The sequence below is a fragment of the Sorghum bicolor genome, chromosome 3, assembly GCF_000003195.3.
Source record: "Sorghum bicolor cultivar BTx623 chromosome 3, Sorghum_bicolor_NCBIv3, whole genome shotgun sequence".
Taxonomy (NCBI): Eukaryota; Viridiplantae; Streptophyta; class Magnoliopsida; order Poales; family Poaceae; genus Sorghum; species Sorghum bicolor.
Window position 1 is genome coordinate 12,209,254 of NC_012872.2, and position 16,424 is coordinate 12,225,677.

The 16,424-nt window shown below is 44.4% G+C and overlaps 1 protein-coding gene across 1 annotated transcript; it reads right to left on the reverse strand.

Annotated features, from left to right (window-relative positions):
- On the reverse strand, positions 12,864–14,686 carry LOC8054664 (presenilin-like protein At1g08700). The gene has a single exon (XM_002457600.2). The coding sequence runs from the start codon at positions 14,576–14,578 to the stop codon at positions 13,136–13,138; it is 1,443 nt and encodes a 480-aa protein (XP_002457645.1). The 5' UTR covers positions 14,579–14,686; the 3' UTR covers positions 12,864–13,135.

Consider the following 16,424-nt stretch of genomic DNA (forward strand, 5'->3'; position numbering starts at 1 on the left):
GTCTCTCTGGAAGACGAATGGCGAGGCGCCGAGACGGATACGGACGCGTATGTACTATGTACTCTTGCTAAATGTCGGTACTCAAACAAATTTGCAGGCTTAAGCGATCGTGCTTTCAATTCGTGCATGCAGATCATGAGATTTTCGAAGCCCAACATCAATGGCCGTTTGCACGTTTGGGGTGTAACTCGATCGGATACGGATGAATATTGTCAATCCATATTTGTTTGGACACTTTGGACACGGGTAACTATTTTATTGGATACAAGTATGAATACGCAACATGGGATGAGCCAGATATGAATAATGTGGGTCGCCAATATTTCTTTGCATATTGGGTAAAAGCACACTCTATATCTTTTACATTTCACCTAAAAGTTAGTATTAATTTATGACAATATTTTCCCCGTGTGTCTCAATGTTACAAACACTTGACTAATCTATTAAGGCACTAACAAATGATTAAGAGATTCTCGTCCATATTTTTTTTTCTCGAATACACAGGAGAACAACTACGTATCATTGTATTAAAAAAAAGAAAAAAAGAGTCATACAGAGACCCAAACACACACCCACACCCACACTCACAAACAAACTGACTAAAACTAATCGCAGAAGGACGACCTAACCAAAAGACCTTCTAACCACCATCCCAAGCTGCGTGCAGGGACAGCCCCCTTAGCACCAGCTAAAGACCATAAAATGGCCTCCTCCCGAGCCAGGTTCAAAGCCGTAGACAATCTAGGGGTAGCGCTATTGAATACGCAGTCATTTTGATGCCTCCGGATGGTCCAAGAACCTAGGATGATGAGGGAATTCAATAGGTTGGGGGGTTGTATAACATTTGTATGTTAGTTATTGTATAATGTACTCTCCTCGTCATCTAGAAAACTTAATGTTCAGAGGGACTCAAAAATATCCCACAAAATATGATGTTTTGCCTCTTGGATATTAAATTAGGTCATATCAGCTTGAGATTGCGGCTTGTATGTATCCATACATTTCCTTTAATTATTGGAACATTTTTTAATTGGCGTCGACCACCCTCAATAGTAAATAAGTAATTTTCATTTAGCACTAATCTATCTAAAAAAACTAAAAATCAAGTTTCTAAGACGGAGAGAGTATAATATTTAAATTTATTTTTCAGATAATGGAAAGAAATTCTAGCTTCATCCTCTAAACAAATGAATTAGACCAAATTATTACACTCACACTAGACGACCGCCTGAGTTTACAATACAAACATGACTCAAAACTCAATTCTAGAAGCAAAATGGGAAAAAATGCATAGCCGCATTCTTCATCTTATGACAAGCCTCCAACACAAGGTCCTTTTGTACCTCATACCTTTGCAACGGTACCCGAAATTAGAACCAATATGGTCTCCTCAACAATATTTGCAAAAGAGTTCAAAAACAACTTCGTTTCTTGTTAGCCAGATAGACCAACAAATCGTTGCTACATCTATGAGTAAGAAAGACCTAAAAAAAATTATCTTTCCTGAGATACCAATATCAAATAAGTTGTGAACATTTAAGGGAGGTTTAATTTCTAGTACCGTATGAACAACCCTACATAGGAATATAGCATAAGTGCATTCAAAAAAGATATGTTCGATGGTTTCTGGACTGCTACAAAAGCAGCTGATATATCTGTAACATCCCAGAAGAAAAACAGCAAAATCTTTTGGAGAATTACCGTACTACGCCACAAAACAACCATAAAAAACGGAGTGCGTGGAAGAAAAATGATCATATAGATTAAGATGTATCGAGGTTTGAAGCAGAATTTTTGGTGGAAGCCGATGAAATTTGACATTTCTAAGTATGTAGTTTCGTGTGGTATTTGTTAGAAGATGAATGCTAAGCATTAGAGGCCTGGGTTGCTAAAACCATTGGAGATCCCCGAGTGAAAATGCGAGAATATTACAATGGACTTTATGGTTAGATTGCCTTGCTCCCCTAGAGGCCGGATGCTATTTGGGTTTTTATTGAAAGGCGCACTAAAGTGGCTCACCTCATTCGAATAAAGACGACTTCAGTTATATATCAAAGAGGTTTGTGAGGTTGTATGGTGTGCACAAGTCATATTATGTCAAATCGGGACTGTATGTTTGTGTCTAATTTTTTTTTTGCAAATTATGCATAGTGTGCTTTGAGCACGAAATTTGGTATGAGTGTTGCTTTCTATTCTAAAAAGATGGTCAGTTTGAGCGTACTATTCAGACCATATTGAGGATATGTTGCAATGGCGCGCGCTTTCATGGAAGGGAAGTTCAAAAGATCACTTGCCTTTGGCATAGTTTTCTTACAATAATAGTTGTTAGGCTAGTATTCAAATGACACCATATGAAGCATTGTATGAGCGTCTATTTCTTCCCTTTGCTGGGATATGGTTGGAGAACGATCTTTAATTGGTTTGATTTGGGTCCAACAGGCTCATGATAAGGTACATGATATTAGACAATTTGTTGGCTGCTCAGAGTCGACATAAGAGCTATGCTATAACACCCTAGAAGAAAAACAACAAAATTTTCTAGAGAATTACCACACTACACCATAAAAAAATATAACAACAGAGTACACGGAAGCAACAACGATCATGTAGTTTAATGGTAAAAAGAGACTTTACTGTTTACTAGTCTAATACAACACCAGCCAAACATAACCATGCTCCAACACAAAGACAAAATGTACTATCCAACTAAACCATTATCTAAAGTCTGATTAATGTCATTAGATAGTCAATCGAAAAACATTTGATGAGCTCTATGTATCGGTGGACTCTGTTCATCCATCCAAGCAATGGATCAAAAAGTCAAAATTCTAGCCTCCCTTTGAAGTCGGTCAATCTTCACTAAATACATTACTTAATCCATGTTTAAAAGTCCGTATTTGTGCCATGCATTCTTGGGTCTTACATATGCAGATGTTGGAATGAAGGATTTGGAGTTGTATTAGGAGATGAGGTTCTCCTGAAGGTTTCACCGTCAAAAGGAATTGTTTGTTTTTGGCACCAAAGTGAAGCTTAGCTGAGGTAGAGTTGGACCTTATACCATTACTGCTCGTGTTGGCACGTTGGCATATTGTTGTTGTTTACTAGAGTTTATGGTAGGAGTGCACCCAGTGTTTTCATGTCTCAGTGTTGAGAAAATATTTGAAGATCAGAGTAGATGATGGAAACCGAGCCGGTGAAAATAGAGCAAGACTTGATAGTTGAATATCGTCTAGTGCATATAATGGAGTTCTATGCTCCAATGGACTATCAAACGTGTAATAAATGACTACATGGGAGTTAGCGGATCATATATGTGAGAAGTATCCAGAGCTCTTTGAGTCTAGTATGTGATTTCTTTTAGCGTGTAGTTCAATTCTCATTTCATTAATAGTTCCATTTGGCTGAATTCATGAACAACTTCTTTAAAGGAGGGAAGAATTGAATGTAACACTCGAGAATGCAAAAGAGTCTGCCAAGCAAAGAAACTGAGAGCAATAATCAGGGAAAGTACAGGGTATGGAAAAAGGACCATTTCCTTGCTTATTATGCTGTTTGCCAAGTATCATGTCTTGGCCTGAACCAGAAAGTTATGCAAGGAGAGTTATCCATTTAGCTGCAGCTGATTCCTGTTGAAATACAGAAGCTGCAACTAAATGGCTAGCTTATAATGTAGTCCGTGTAACAAATTAATCCAAGGGAATTAACTAAACTATACTATATACTATTACAAGCTCAGAGCACAAAGACGTGAGGGCAAAGGACCAACAGAACAGAAGGGTAGTAAACTAGCAGGATATTATCTCAGACATTTCACAATCACCTTATGTGCATACATCAAGACAGCTCTTTAGAAATATACTTTCAAGTAAGTTGTTGTCCAAGGATAATAATCAACAATATACTACTATCAGCTCTGGAACAACAATACCTTATACCATCTAATAGTCCACATATAAAATAACGCATACTCCTCCAGTTTAATAAAAGAAGTCGTTTTTGAGAAGATTTGGGTCAAACATTATAGAAATATAAATCATGAATAACTTTGAAGTTGTTGAGTTTGGAAATGTGAAAACCATATGAGCAGCTTTGTCTTGAAAAATACTTTCATAAAAATATACATGTATCAGTTTTCAATAAATATTTTTATAAAAATAAGAGATCAAAGTTAATGCTTTGTTATCCAAAACGACTTCTTTTACCAGCCTGAAGGGAGTATACTATATGACATTGAATTCAAATTAAGAAAATGATACAGGTGTAGCAAGGAAAAATGCTGAAATAACATGTAAGGCAAGAGCTAAACTGCTTTGTAATCTTCATCTTTTGTACTTATGATATCTGTTGTGGAGCAACAAATGTTTGGTTGCGCCGGCTTAAACATTTTCCATAAATCAACTCTCCACTTAATAAAAGAGAGTGTACCATATTCAACCAATCTTCGGTGGAAAATACTTGGAATCAGATAGAGGTACCATGCAACTAAGCTGTTAGCACATATGATTGACTTGTGTTGGTCCCTGAGATCCTTGCACAAGTAAGCAGTAAGCTTACCAACACACACACTCACTATGGCTAGAGATAGACCAAGAGGTGAGAACAGCACACACACACATACACTGCATAAACTCTAGCGTTGGCCAAGGTTCTGCCCTTGTAGTTGTGGCAACTGAACCGAAAATTACATTACTAGGGTAGGGCTGCACTTATATACAAAGGTTAGGTTCAGTTTGTGTATAAACTGAAACCAGAGAATATGGGCTATTGTACTACAGTCAAAGTTTATTATCCTAGCTGCAGGATAAGCTTGCAATACTTATTAGCTAAGGGACACAATGGCCTACCAAAAATCTTTGTCCCCACTACTCCTAGTCAAGTCTTCCCACTATAGCTTGGTTGTTGTTCAACCTTTTAGAGTTGGTCTTCAGTTTCACATTCCTAGTCACCAAGTTGCAGCCTTGACTGAAGATTGGTCTGTAGTTGCAGACTTCTATGCAAGACTAGCAGCAATTATTCAACAATTATTCCCCTAATCTTTGCTGCTCTTGCTTGATTTCCACTATTCCAATCTTTGACCCCAGCTCCATGAACCAAAGACGGCCGAGTGGCTTGGTGAGGATGTCTGTGAGCTATCCTCCGGTTTTGACAAACTCCAGAACAATCTGTCCTCCGTCAACACAATCACGGATGAAGTGAAAATGAGTGTCAATGTGCTTGCTGCGGTTATGGAGGACTGGATTCTTTGCAAGGGCGATGGCAGGCTGATTGTCCACCATCAGGGCTGGTGGGTGAGCTTCCTCACAAGTCAGCTTGCCCATTAGCCGGCGCAACCAAACAGCCTGGCACACCGCCATGGCAGCTGCGACGTACTCCGCCTCACACGTTGACAGCGCCACGATAAAAACCGTGAGCCTTAGCCCACCTTTGCCACCATGCTTGCGGAAGATGATCGCTTGATCAAGTGACCCCTTGACGTAGCGAGCAGCCTCTTGACCACCATCCAATGATCTTCTCGCAGGTCCTCCATGAAACAGCTGACGTACCCAAACGCAATGTTTGGTCGGGGATGAGTGAGGTAGTGCAGCCCACCGATGATGCTTCGGTAGCACGTCACGTCGACCTTAGCAGTGGTGTTGTGCTTGCTTAGCTTTAGCCGTTCCTCCATCGGAGTCGCGCACGACTTGCAATCTTCCATACCGCCATGCTCTAGCATCTTCTCCGCATGGGCACGCAAGCCCAGGGAGATGTGCTCCTTCCCCTACCTCACCTCAATGCCGAGGTAGTAGGAGAGCATGTCGAGATCGCTCATCTTGAAGCGAGCTGCCATCTCACGCTTGAAGCGATCAATGTCCTCTGATCACGCTCTAGTGACGATCAAATCGTCCACATACACACCGACGACAAGCTTCTCCTTCCCTCGTCACCACGTGTAGAGCGAGTGCTCCGTGGTGCAGTGAGTGAACCCAAGCTCGCCTAAGGTAGCATCGAGCTTGGTGTTCCACACCCGAGGGACCTACCGCAGCTCGTAGAGTGCCTTGCGTAGCTTGAGCACCTTGTGCTCAGCACCCTTGACGGTGAAGTCTGGAGCTTGCTTGATGAAAATCATCTCTGCAAGCTCGTTGTTGAGGAAGGCAGACTTGATGTCAAGGTGGTGGACACGCCAATCCTTCGCTGCTGCCATAGCCAACAACAAGCAAATGGACTCCATTCACACCACCAGAGCAAAGACTTCCTTGGAGTTGATGCCCTCATGCTGCACAAAACTGTGGGCAACAAGCTAGCCCTTGTACTTGACAATGGCACCACGCTCATCTCGCTTCACCTTGTAGACCCACTTTAGCCCAATCGGCCTGTAGCCCGCCACTGGATCCATAACTGCCATGTCCCATTGTCCTCGATCACCCTCATCTCCTCCAACATTGCCTAGTGCCAATTAGCGTCGCGTCAGCCACTATGAACATTGGCGGCTCCTCTACGCTAACAAGGAGTAGCTCCGGGTCATCTAGAAGCTGACTAGCCAACTCAGGAGCTCGCCCTTCGCCGACAATGTTGTCCACCCGTCTAAATTGGACCTTCTCGCCATCGTGGAAGGCGTCCACGTACTCATCAATGTTAGTGGGTGGAGAAGCGAATTCTAGTGGTGGTGTCCCCTGTCTTACTATCGCAGGGAACTGTGGTGGAGGTGAATGCGCTGCTACTGGTGGAGACTGCTCTCCAGCAGCTGCTGCTCTCCAATAGCAACAACCTGCGCTCCAGCGCCACCTCCTCCTGCTTGGATCACCAAATGCTCGATGGTGAAGGTGCTACTGGTGCCACCAGCTTCCCCGACGCTTTGTTGCACCCAATTCCAAGCAGCCATCTCATCGAACACTGCATCCCTAGAGATCACTACTTTGACTCTCTTGGGATCATAGAGCCAATAGGCTTTGCTGCCCTCCTCGTAACCCAACAGCACCATGGGCGTGCTTTTGTCTTCCAGCTTACCGAGGTGGGGCTTTGTGTTCTTGACATGGCCAATCAACCAAATGTCCTAATGAAGGAGACATTAGGCTTGCGTTCATGCTAAGCTTCAAATGACGTCTTGCCCTTCAAGGCCTTGCTGGGCGCGCAGTTGAGGATGAACCCCGCTGTGGTCACCGCCTCGCCCTAGAACTCCGCCGACATCTTCTTGGCCTTCATCATCGACCTTGCCATGTCGACCACAGTTCGGTTGTGCCTTTCCACCACGCCATTCTACTGCGGTGTGTATGGCGCGGTGTGGTGGTGCACCACACCTTCCTCCACATAGTATGCAGCGAACTCCATAGAAGTGAATTCGCCTCCGCGATCAGTCCACAACACGCGGAATTTCTTGCCACTCTCTGCCTTCGCGCGCACCTTGAACTTCTTAATCACCTTCGCCGCTTCACTCTTGCTGGTCATCAGCTGCAGCCACATGAATCGGTTGTAGTCATCTACCAGCAAAATGAAATACTTGTGGCCTCCATGTATCGCTGGCGTGATTGGCCCATGTGGACTAGCTCCAGGACCCCAACCGCATGATACTTCGCTATCTTTGGGAATGGCAGCCTCCTTTGCTTCCCAACCAGGCAGCTGTCACGCAGCTCACTTGTGTGCTCAATGTGAGGCAGCCCCCGGACCATCTTCTCCACCTTGTCGAGGGCATGGAAGCTAAGATGGCCATAGCGGGCATGCCACAACCGTGGCCCCTCTATGCACGGTGTAGCCAGACAGATGGACTGCTCCTAACTTCAAGTCGAGCAGGTACAGCCAGTTCTAGGACCTCTTCACCTTGGCAAGAAGTCGCTGCTCTCGGTCCCTGGTCTTGAGGACGTCGTTCTTGATCAGTACCTCGCCGCCACACACATCTAGCTAGCCAATACTGATGATGCTTGAACGCAGCTGCGGGATGTAATGCACATCGTTAGTGCGTGGTGCTCACCATTCTACTTGAAGATGATGGTGTCGTGCCTCGGATCACCACCCTTGAGTTGTCACAAAACTTCACAATGTCGGTCACGTTTCCTTTGAGCTCGGAGAAGGCCGCCTTGGAACCCATCATGTGGTTGCTGGCGTTAGAGTCCAGGTACCACCACTGCTCCTGCTCACTGCCCACACATCTGAGGTGGACTTGGGCATGTGGCTCATCGAGGTTGACAGCTTTCAGAGCCTTCTCGTGCTCATGTACCGCCATCACCTCACTTCTCGTTGGCCTCAACGTCGTGCAGTGCACAAAACGTCGCCATCATGAGAGTGGCATCATCTTCTTCATCATCAGCCTACACCAAATGAGCTTCAGCCTCTCTTGCTTGCGATTTGGGCACTCTTTGCCTAATGGTCTGTCTTCCTACAGCGCCTGCACGCGTTAGGGTCAATCTTCTTCTTCTTCTCCGAAGAAGCCTTGCCATGACGCTTGCCATGGCCACCATGGTTGGAGGAGGCTTCTCCAGATTAGATTTCTTCTCCTTCATCCGGGCAACCCACTCCTCGTAGCAGCTTGCCGTTGTTCATCGTTGTTGTGGCCTATTCCATGCGCTCGTCCCCCACCCTGAAAGGTCCTAATATGGCTAGAGAGGGGTGAATAGCCTATTAAAAAGTTCTACAAATTCACTAGAGCAAGAGGTTAGTAAATAACAAAGCGAAGCTTTTTACTCTAGCACTAAGGGGTGTTTGCAAGCCACCTATCCAACAATTCTAGTTGATATTATCACTAGGCACACAAGAGCTATGTCTCTACTTACACTAGAGAGCTACCTAAAGTTTCTATACAAGTATGTAAGCTACTCTAGTTTGCAAGAAGGTAAGAGAGAAGGTTTGATCTTTATACCACCGCGTAGAGGGAATGAACCAATCAATAATATGAAGTCCAATCACCAGGAGAAATCCAAAGTACAATCACAATGGAGACACACGATTTTATCCCGAGGTTCACGTGCTTGCCGGCACACTACGTCCCCGTTGTGTCGACCAACACTTGGTGGTTCGGTGGCTAAGAGGTGTAGCACGAACCTCGTCCTCACTAGGACACCACAAGAACCTACCCACAAGTGAGGTAGCTTGATGACACGAGCAATCCACTAGAGTTACCTTTCGGCTCTCCGCCAGGGAAGGTACAAGACCCCTCACAATCACCGGGAGATGGCCACGAACAATCACCAACTCGTGCCAAAGCTCCTCCGCTGCTCCAAGCCGTCTAGGTGGCGGCAACCACCAAGAGTAACAAGAAAACCGCAGCTAAAACGATCCTCAAGTGCCACTAGATGCAATCACTCAAGCAAATACACTTGGAATCACTCCCAATCTCACAAAGATGTATAATCTATGAAGGAGATGAGTGGGAGGGGTTTGCTTAGGCTCACAAGGATGTCAAATATGTTAGAATGCCAAGAGAGTAAGCTCCAAGCCGGCCAAACACGTATTTATAGACCCCTCAAGCCAATAGAGCCGTTGGCTCTCTCACTGGGTCTAACTCGGGGTCACCGGACGCTCAACACCGGCGTCCGGTGCTCCAACGTCAGCCGCGTGTCAGAGTCTAACGGTAACCTGCAGAGCACCGGACGCTGAGCAAGTTAGCACCGGACGCGTCCGGTGCACACCGGACTCATGCGCAGAGAGTTCCGCAACCCTACAGGTCACCGGACGCTAAGCACCAGTAGCGTCCGGTGCTCACCGGACCCATGCGCAGAGAGGGTCGCAAAACGCCCGCACACCAGACGCACACCACCGGACGCTCAAGCCAGCGTCCGGTGCCTATCGTCTGGTGCCTTACCCTAGCTGGGCCAGGCACTGTTTGCACCGGACGCTCAGACGCAGCGTCCGGTGCTCCAGAAGCCAGCGTCCGGTGAGTGTTTTCTCAGCGAGGACTTCTTCAAATTTCCCACCGGCGCAATAGAAAATATGCACTTCATTTTCTCGAAAAGCGCAATAGAAACCCATCCTCTCTCTACCCTTCAAACTCCACCTCCTCAAAGTGTGCCAACACCACAACGTGTGTACCAACAAGTGTGCACGTGTGTTAGCATTTTCACAATCATTTTCTTCAAAGGAGTTAAGTTAGTTCACTAGGTTCTAAATGCATGCACATGAACAATGACACCTAGTGGCACTTGATAACCGCTTGGCCAAAGAATTCCCCTCTTTATAGTACGGCTATCTATCCTAAATGTGATCACACCCTCTATGGTGTCTTGATCACCAAAACCAAAACCCTAAGCAATACCTTTGCCTTGAACTCCATAGGGTTTTGTTTTTCTCTTTCTTCTTTTCCAAGTTGAGCACTTGATCATCTTGTGGTTATCACCATCATCACCATGATCATCACTTGCTCCTTCACTTGGCATGTACCAACCTCATTAAGTGTACACACACTTAGCATAGAGGTTAGTACTAGGGTTTCATCAATTATCCAAAACCAAACTAGAGCTTTCACACCCGCAGACAGCTGGTCACATCCTCAATAGTGAGGGTTGACAGGTCCAACATTGTCTCTATGAAGAGAGCAATTTGGATGTACTTTGGTGGCACGGAGTGGAGGTACTTGGAGACCGCCTCTTCTTCATTGATGGTGACGATGTAGCTCCCCAACTTGCTGATGAGCGATGACAGGCGAAGGGAGAACTCCTCCACTGACTCTCCATCTTTGAACTTGAGGTTGGCGTACTCCTACTTCAGCAGCTAGGCCGTTGCCTTCTTTGCGCAATGAGAGGCAACGCGCATGGCAGCAATGGCCTCCCACACCTCCTTAGCAGTCTTCTTCACCCCCAACGGTTACCTATACTCTGTCGGCACGACAGCGAGGATAGCCTTCAGGGCTCACATGTCATCTTCTTCACTGTCGGTGCCCTTGTCAATAGCATTTCAAAGCCGTCAGGCTCTAAGCTTGACCTTCATGGTCGCCGCCCACTCGCCATAGTTAGTGCGAGTTAGCATCGGCCAACTTGTGTCGCTGACCTCTCGCACGGTGCGCACAACGACCTCCTATCGTGGTTGGGCAGCCCCAGCAGCAGTAGCTGTCCCTGAGCCAAGTGCCATTGTCGGCGGTTAGTCCGGCAACGCAACTATACAACTCTCACTTGTTGGTCTCTGAGATCCTTGCACAGGTAAGCAGTAAGCTTACCAGCACACACACTTACTATGGCTAGAGATACAAGGGATGAAAACAGCACACACACACACTGCATAAACTCTAGTGTTGGCCAATGTTCTGCCCTTGGGAGTTGTGGCAACTGAACTGAAAATTATATTACTAGAGCTGCACTTATATACACAAAGGTTAGGTTCAGTTTATGTATGAACTGAAACTAGAGAAGATAGGGTATTGTACTGCAGTCAAAGTCTAATATCCTAGCTGCAAGATAAGCCTGCAATACTTTATTAGCTAAGGGACACAATGGCCTACCAAAAATATGTGTCCCCACTACTCCTAGTTAAGTCTTCCCACTACAGCTTGGTTGTTCAACCTTTCAGAGTTGGTCTTCAGTTTTACATTTCTAGTCACCAAGCTGCAGCCTTGACTGAAGATTGGTCTACAGTTGCAGACTTCTGTGCAAGACCGGCAGCAAATTATTCAACAACTTGTAGATTTTAACCCAACTGTCTTGTAACAACATGTGGCTCTCTTGTATGACTATTTCCTATCTGCCAAGATGCACCTAATATTAACCTCCTTTTTTATTAGCACGTGAATTGGGTGGGCTTAATAACGTCTGCAAAATATTGATGCATTGCACTATCTCTGTGAAATATTTTACAACTGAATCACAATATACACACACCATCCATAGACCAAAAAAAGACACTGAATTTCTGATAAGTTCACATGATTGGAATTACCGAAACTGGTGGGTATGGCAGATCAAAAGGAGAAAGCTTAGCTTATATAACCCATAGAGGATATGTGCAACCCATGGATCAAAAGAGAAGCTGTTGTCAAAAGTGGATAATTCAAGAATGTTAATCAATACCATGGCTCAAGCCATTGAAATTTTTGTCCTCCTTTGATTTTATTAAAAGATTAGGCCACTAGTTAAGCACTATGGTCTGTAGAGTCATCCCAGAAACGATGACGCTCAAGTTGTGTACAAATTGAACTTAGCCACAGATGAATATAGTTTTCGAGATCATATTCAGTTTTGCGATGTTACCGTGTCACTTCTCAGAGATAGTATCAGGTTTCTTTTTCCAAAATGATATTCCAATTCCCACTAAATGATTTACCAGAGCTTAAAATAGCTAAAGTACTGACATACTAAAGAAGAAAACACTAAAATGAAAACAAAAGGGAGAGTGCAAAACTAATGTTTCTAGCAGCATTTTCAGGCAATGTAAAAAGTGGCTGGAACTGACAAAGGTGTAAAATGTTTTCCTTCCCAGTATATCATGTTGGATAGCGTAAGACAGAAAAGAATTTGAACTAATGATAATTAATAAAAACTTGACAGGAACTAATATTTTAGATGCTTAGCCTCATCTACCACCTATGTATTGTCAATGTTATCAGTTCTTAATACAAAGATACCCAGCTCTCCTGCGTGTTCAAAAAAAAGTTAAAATCAGTTAAAACTTAAAAAGAAGAATTCAAGTTTGTACTAATTCTTTCATAATCATTCAGTTATCACTATTCAATTAAAACAGTACATAAGAATTAGCTACAGACTCCAAAATAAAACACTTGCTTTACTGAATCTATCAAATATTGAAAAAGCCTCAAAACAAAGTAAAAGGGCTAACTTCCTATTAAAAAACTTTCTCCTATAGGTGAAAAATGAGTAGTTAATTGAGCATAGAATGATTAGCAACATGATGGATGATCAATTACTTGATCACCAATCTTAAGGTGAAAACACCAACTTCAAAGAACACAATAAGCCAAAGAACACGGAATGTAGAATAGACTCTTCTTGAATATCATGTCAGGTTGATAGAACTACAACAAGACACGAGCTAAATCTATCTACGATGCTACCTCAGAGTCTATGGTCTTAAGCATTCCTAGCAATAAATACGAATGGCAGTTCACAAGTGACCAACAAAATATTAGTCACTCTCACATAGAATGCTGAGTTGCTGACCAACCACTTTCTTTCGGTTGAGGTCTTCATCCACATGTAAATGACAACAACAGATCAGTGAATAGTCAGAACATCACCAAGTTTGTCGAAGCACCAACCACAAATGGCTCCATCAGCAACCGTGTCAAGAAGTAGAATGTCACTCCCAGCATAATAGAGATTGGGAGTGCAGGTAGCGCATGCTGGCATATGGAAAGCAAGATAAGGGTGCAACCAAGCCCAGCAATGATGGCGAGGTAGCATGCATACACAGTCATCAGATCATACATGGCAGCTCTCCCAACAAGCACACTGTAGAAAACAAAATCGCCAAGGCCCAACTTGATGCCCCTTGTAGATTCAAACATCTCAAAATCCAGAGGCTCTGATGATGAACTTTGTCTATGCTCCTCATCCAAAGCTGCATTGTTGGTAGATGCTGCAGATACCAAAGGTGATGTCTCTTCTTCGCCAGGTTGTTCAATTTGAATGACAGCATGCTGTGAACTCCCACCTTGATTTGCTGTGAGCTCTGCTGAAGTCACTGATACCTCCCTTTCAAGGTTCTCCATTTGAAGCACAGAACCTCTTGATCTGTTCATCTCTGATCGGCCTCTTCTAAGATCCCTCATTTCCACAACAGCAGGGCTGGCATCTTCCTCCTGCTCCACCCGGTCATACCGATTGCCACTGATCTGACCAGAATCAGTCATGGTTTGCATCTCCACAGACCCCATGGCCGAAGCATAAGAGGAAGAGCTTGTGGCTGGGCCGACTGTAGGCCGAGACTCATAGACGAGTGCTGGTAGCTCATCATCCCTGGAGGAGGCGAGCTCCACAAGCATCCTGAGCGGTCCCCGGGGTGCAAGCACGGCGACGAGGTCATACACGGCGAGCGCGACGAGCATGATCCACGTGGTCCACTCGGGGAGCCTAGAGAGCCAGGCGGCGACGATGACGGCGAGGGCGACCATGTACCCTTGGCGGACGAGGATGGGGACAGCGGAGGCGAAGACAGAGAGGACCCCGACAGCGGCGCCGTTGAAGAGGAGCAGGAGCGCGGTGGGCGCGTCGAGAGGAGCCGCAAGGCGGCGGAGCACGGCGGTGAGGATGGCGCCTCCCATGGAGAAGATGACGAAGAAGGCGGAGAAGCGCATGTAGTTCTTGAGGAAGCCCGTGCAGCGGTAGTAGTAGAGCGCGACGAGGACGAAGGTGACAGCGGCGACGAGGACAACGAAGACGGCAGCGTCGAGGAGTGCGCCGAGGAACTTCTGGCCCGGGGAGTCGTTAGGGGACTCGAGATAGACGAGTGTGGCAGCGGTGACTGGCGGGGGCGAGGCCGCCGCGGAGCCGGAGGACGGCGGCGAGAGGAGGGAGATGAGGAGCACGACGAGCGCCATGCAGATGGAGACCGGGGACATAACCGCCAGCACCTCCGCGCCGAGGGTGTCGAGAACGGAGATGGCGCTGATGGGCTCCTCCACGGCAGGCGCCAGAGCCGGCACCGGCGAGGCGGCGGCGGGATCCATGCCGCGGAGAGGGAGGAGGAGAGGGGAGACCGAGATCGATGGGGAATTTCTCTCGCTCCTCTGCGAGAAACCGACCAGGGTCGGAGCTTTGGGGTTTTCGATTTGGTACACGCGTTTGTGTGAAATTGCGTCGAAAATCTCAAATTTCTCGGCTTTGTTTAGGCCTTGTTTAGTTCCAAAAAATTCTGGCAAATCGATATTATAACACTTTCGTTTGTATTTGACAAATATTGTCCAATCATGGATTAACTAGAGCCTTGTTTAGTTCAAAAAAAATTTGGATTTTGGCACTGTAGCTTTTTTGTTTTTATTTGACAAATATTATCCAATCATGGAATAACTAGGCTCAAAAGATTCATCTCGTGATTTACACACAAACTGTGCAATTAGTTTTTATTTTTGTCTATATCTAATGCTTTATACATGTGCTCCAAGATTTGATGTGACGGGGAATCTTAAAAAAATTTTGGTTTTCGGGGTGAACTAAACAAGGCCTAGGCTTAAAAGATTCGTCTCGTCAATTCCGACCAAACTATGCAATTAGTTTTTATTTTCGTCTATATTTAATACTTCATGCATGCGTCTAAAGATTCGATGTGATGGGAAATCTGAAAAATTTTAGAAAATTTTTTGGGAAGTAAACAAAGGGCCAAAAAATTTTGGGAAATCGATACTGTAGCACTTTCGTTTGTATTTGACAAATATTATCCAATCATAGACTAATTAGGCTTAAAAGATTTGTCTCGTCAATCCCGACCAAACTGTGTAATTAGTTTTTATTTTCGTCTATATTTAATACTCCATGCATGCGTCTAAAGATTCGATGTGACGAGGAATCTGCAAAATTTTTTGGAACTAAACAAGGCCTTAGTTCACCTCAAAAATCAAAAAAATTCAAGATTCCTCATCGCATCGAATCTTACGGCACATACATCAAACATTAAATATAATAAAAAACAAAAACTAATTTCACAGTTTGCTTGTAATCATGAGATGAATCTTTTGAGCCTAGTTAGTCCATAATTAGATAATATTTGCCACAAACAAACGAAAAATGCTACAGTGCTCTGAACCAGAAAATTTTGGAAACTAAAGGTCTCAAATTTCTCTGTTAAATTTCTCTCGTCTACGTGGCCTTTCGCGGTTCTATACCAATTAATCGATTGGGCTACGCTTAAGTTTTGGTATCTTAGAGTCTTTTTTATTCCCTTGCTAAAGTTTAGCAACTAAACTAAACTTTAGTCATTATGTCAAACAAACTAACTAAAAAGGCAATGAAGAAAGAAACAAAGTTGCAAAAGGGGTGGCAAAAACTTCCAGAAGGAATGATCATAGTTAATGTGGATGTATCGTTTGATGATGATGAGGGGTGTGAAAGCACAGGAGTAGCAATTCGAGATCACTCAGGAGGAGTGATTGCAGCCATGCATAGCTTTGTCCCCCATGTAATTGATATGCCTATGGCTAAAGTATATGCATTGAAGGAAGGTCTTTTACTTGAAGATAATAAACTTATCATTGAGTCAGAATGTATAGAAGTGGTAGAAACTATAAATAACGGAGGATTTTCGGCAAAGTCGGTGGCTGCTATCTATTGTGAATGCATTATTATATAAGCGGGTTTCAGGAAATCTCGATTGAACACTACAGTGGAGATGCTAATTGTGTAGTGCACGAGTTGGCAACACAAGCTAAGCAAACTAAGAAAGACTGTATTTAAGACGATGAGCCGTCTAGTTTCCTTAAAGAGTTTGTACTCAAGAGATATAACTATCTCATCAATTAATAAAGCTAGCGTATGCTTTGTAAAAAAAATAACTAAAAAGGGATTAAAATAGTTTATTCA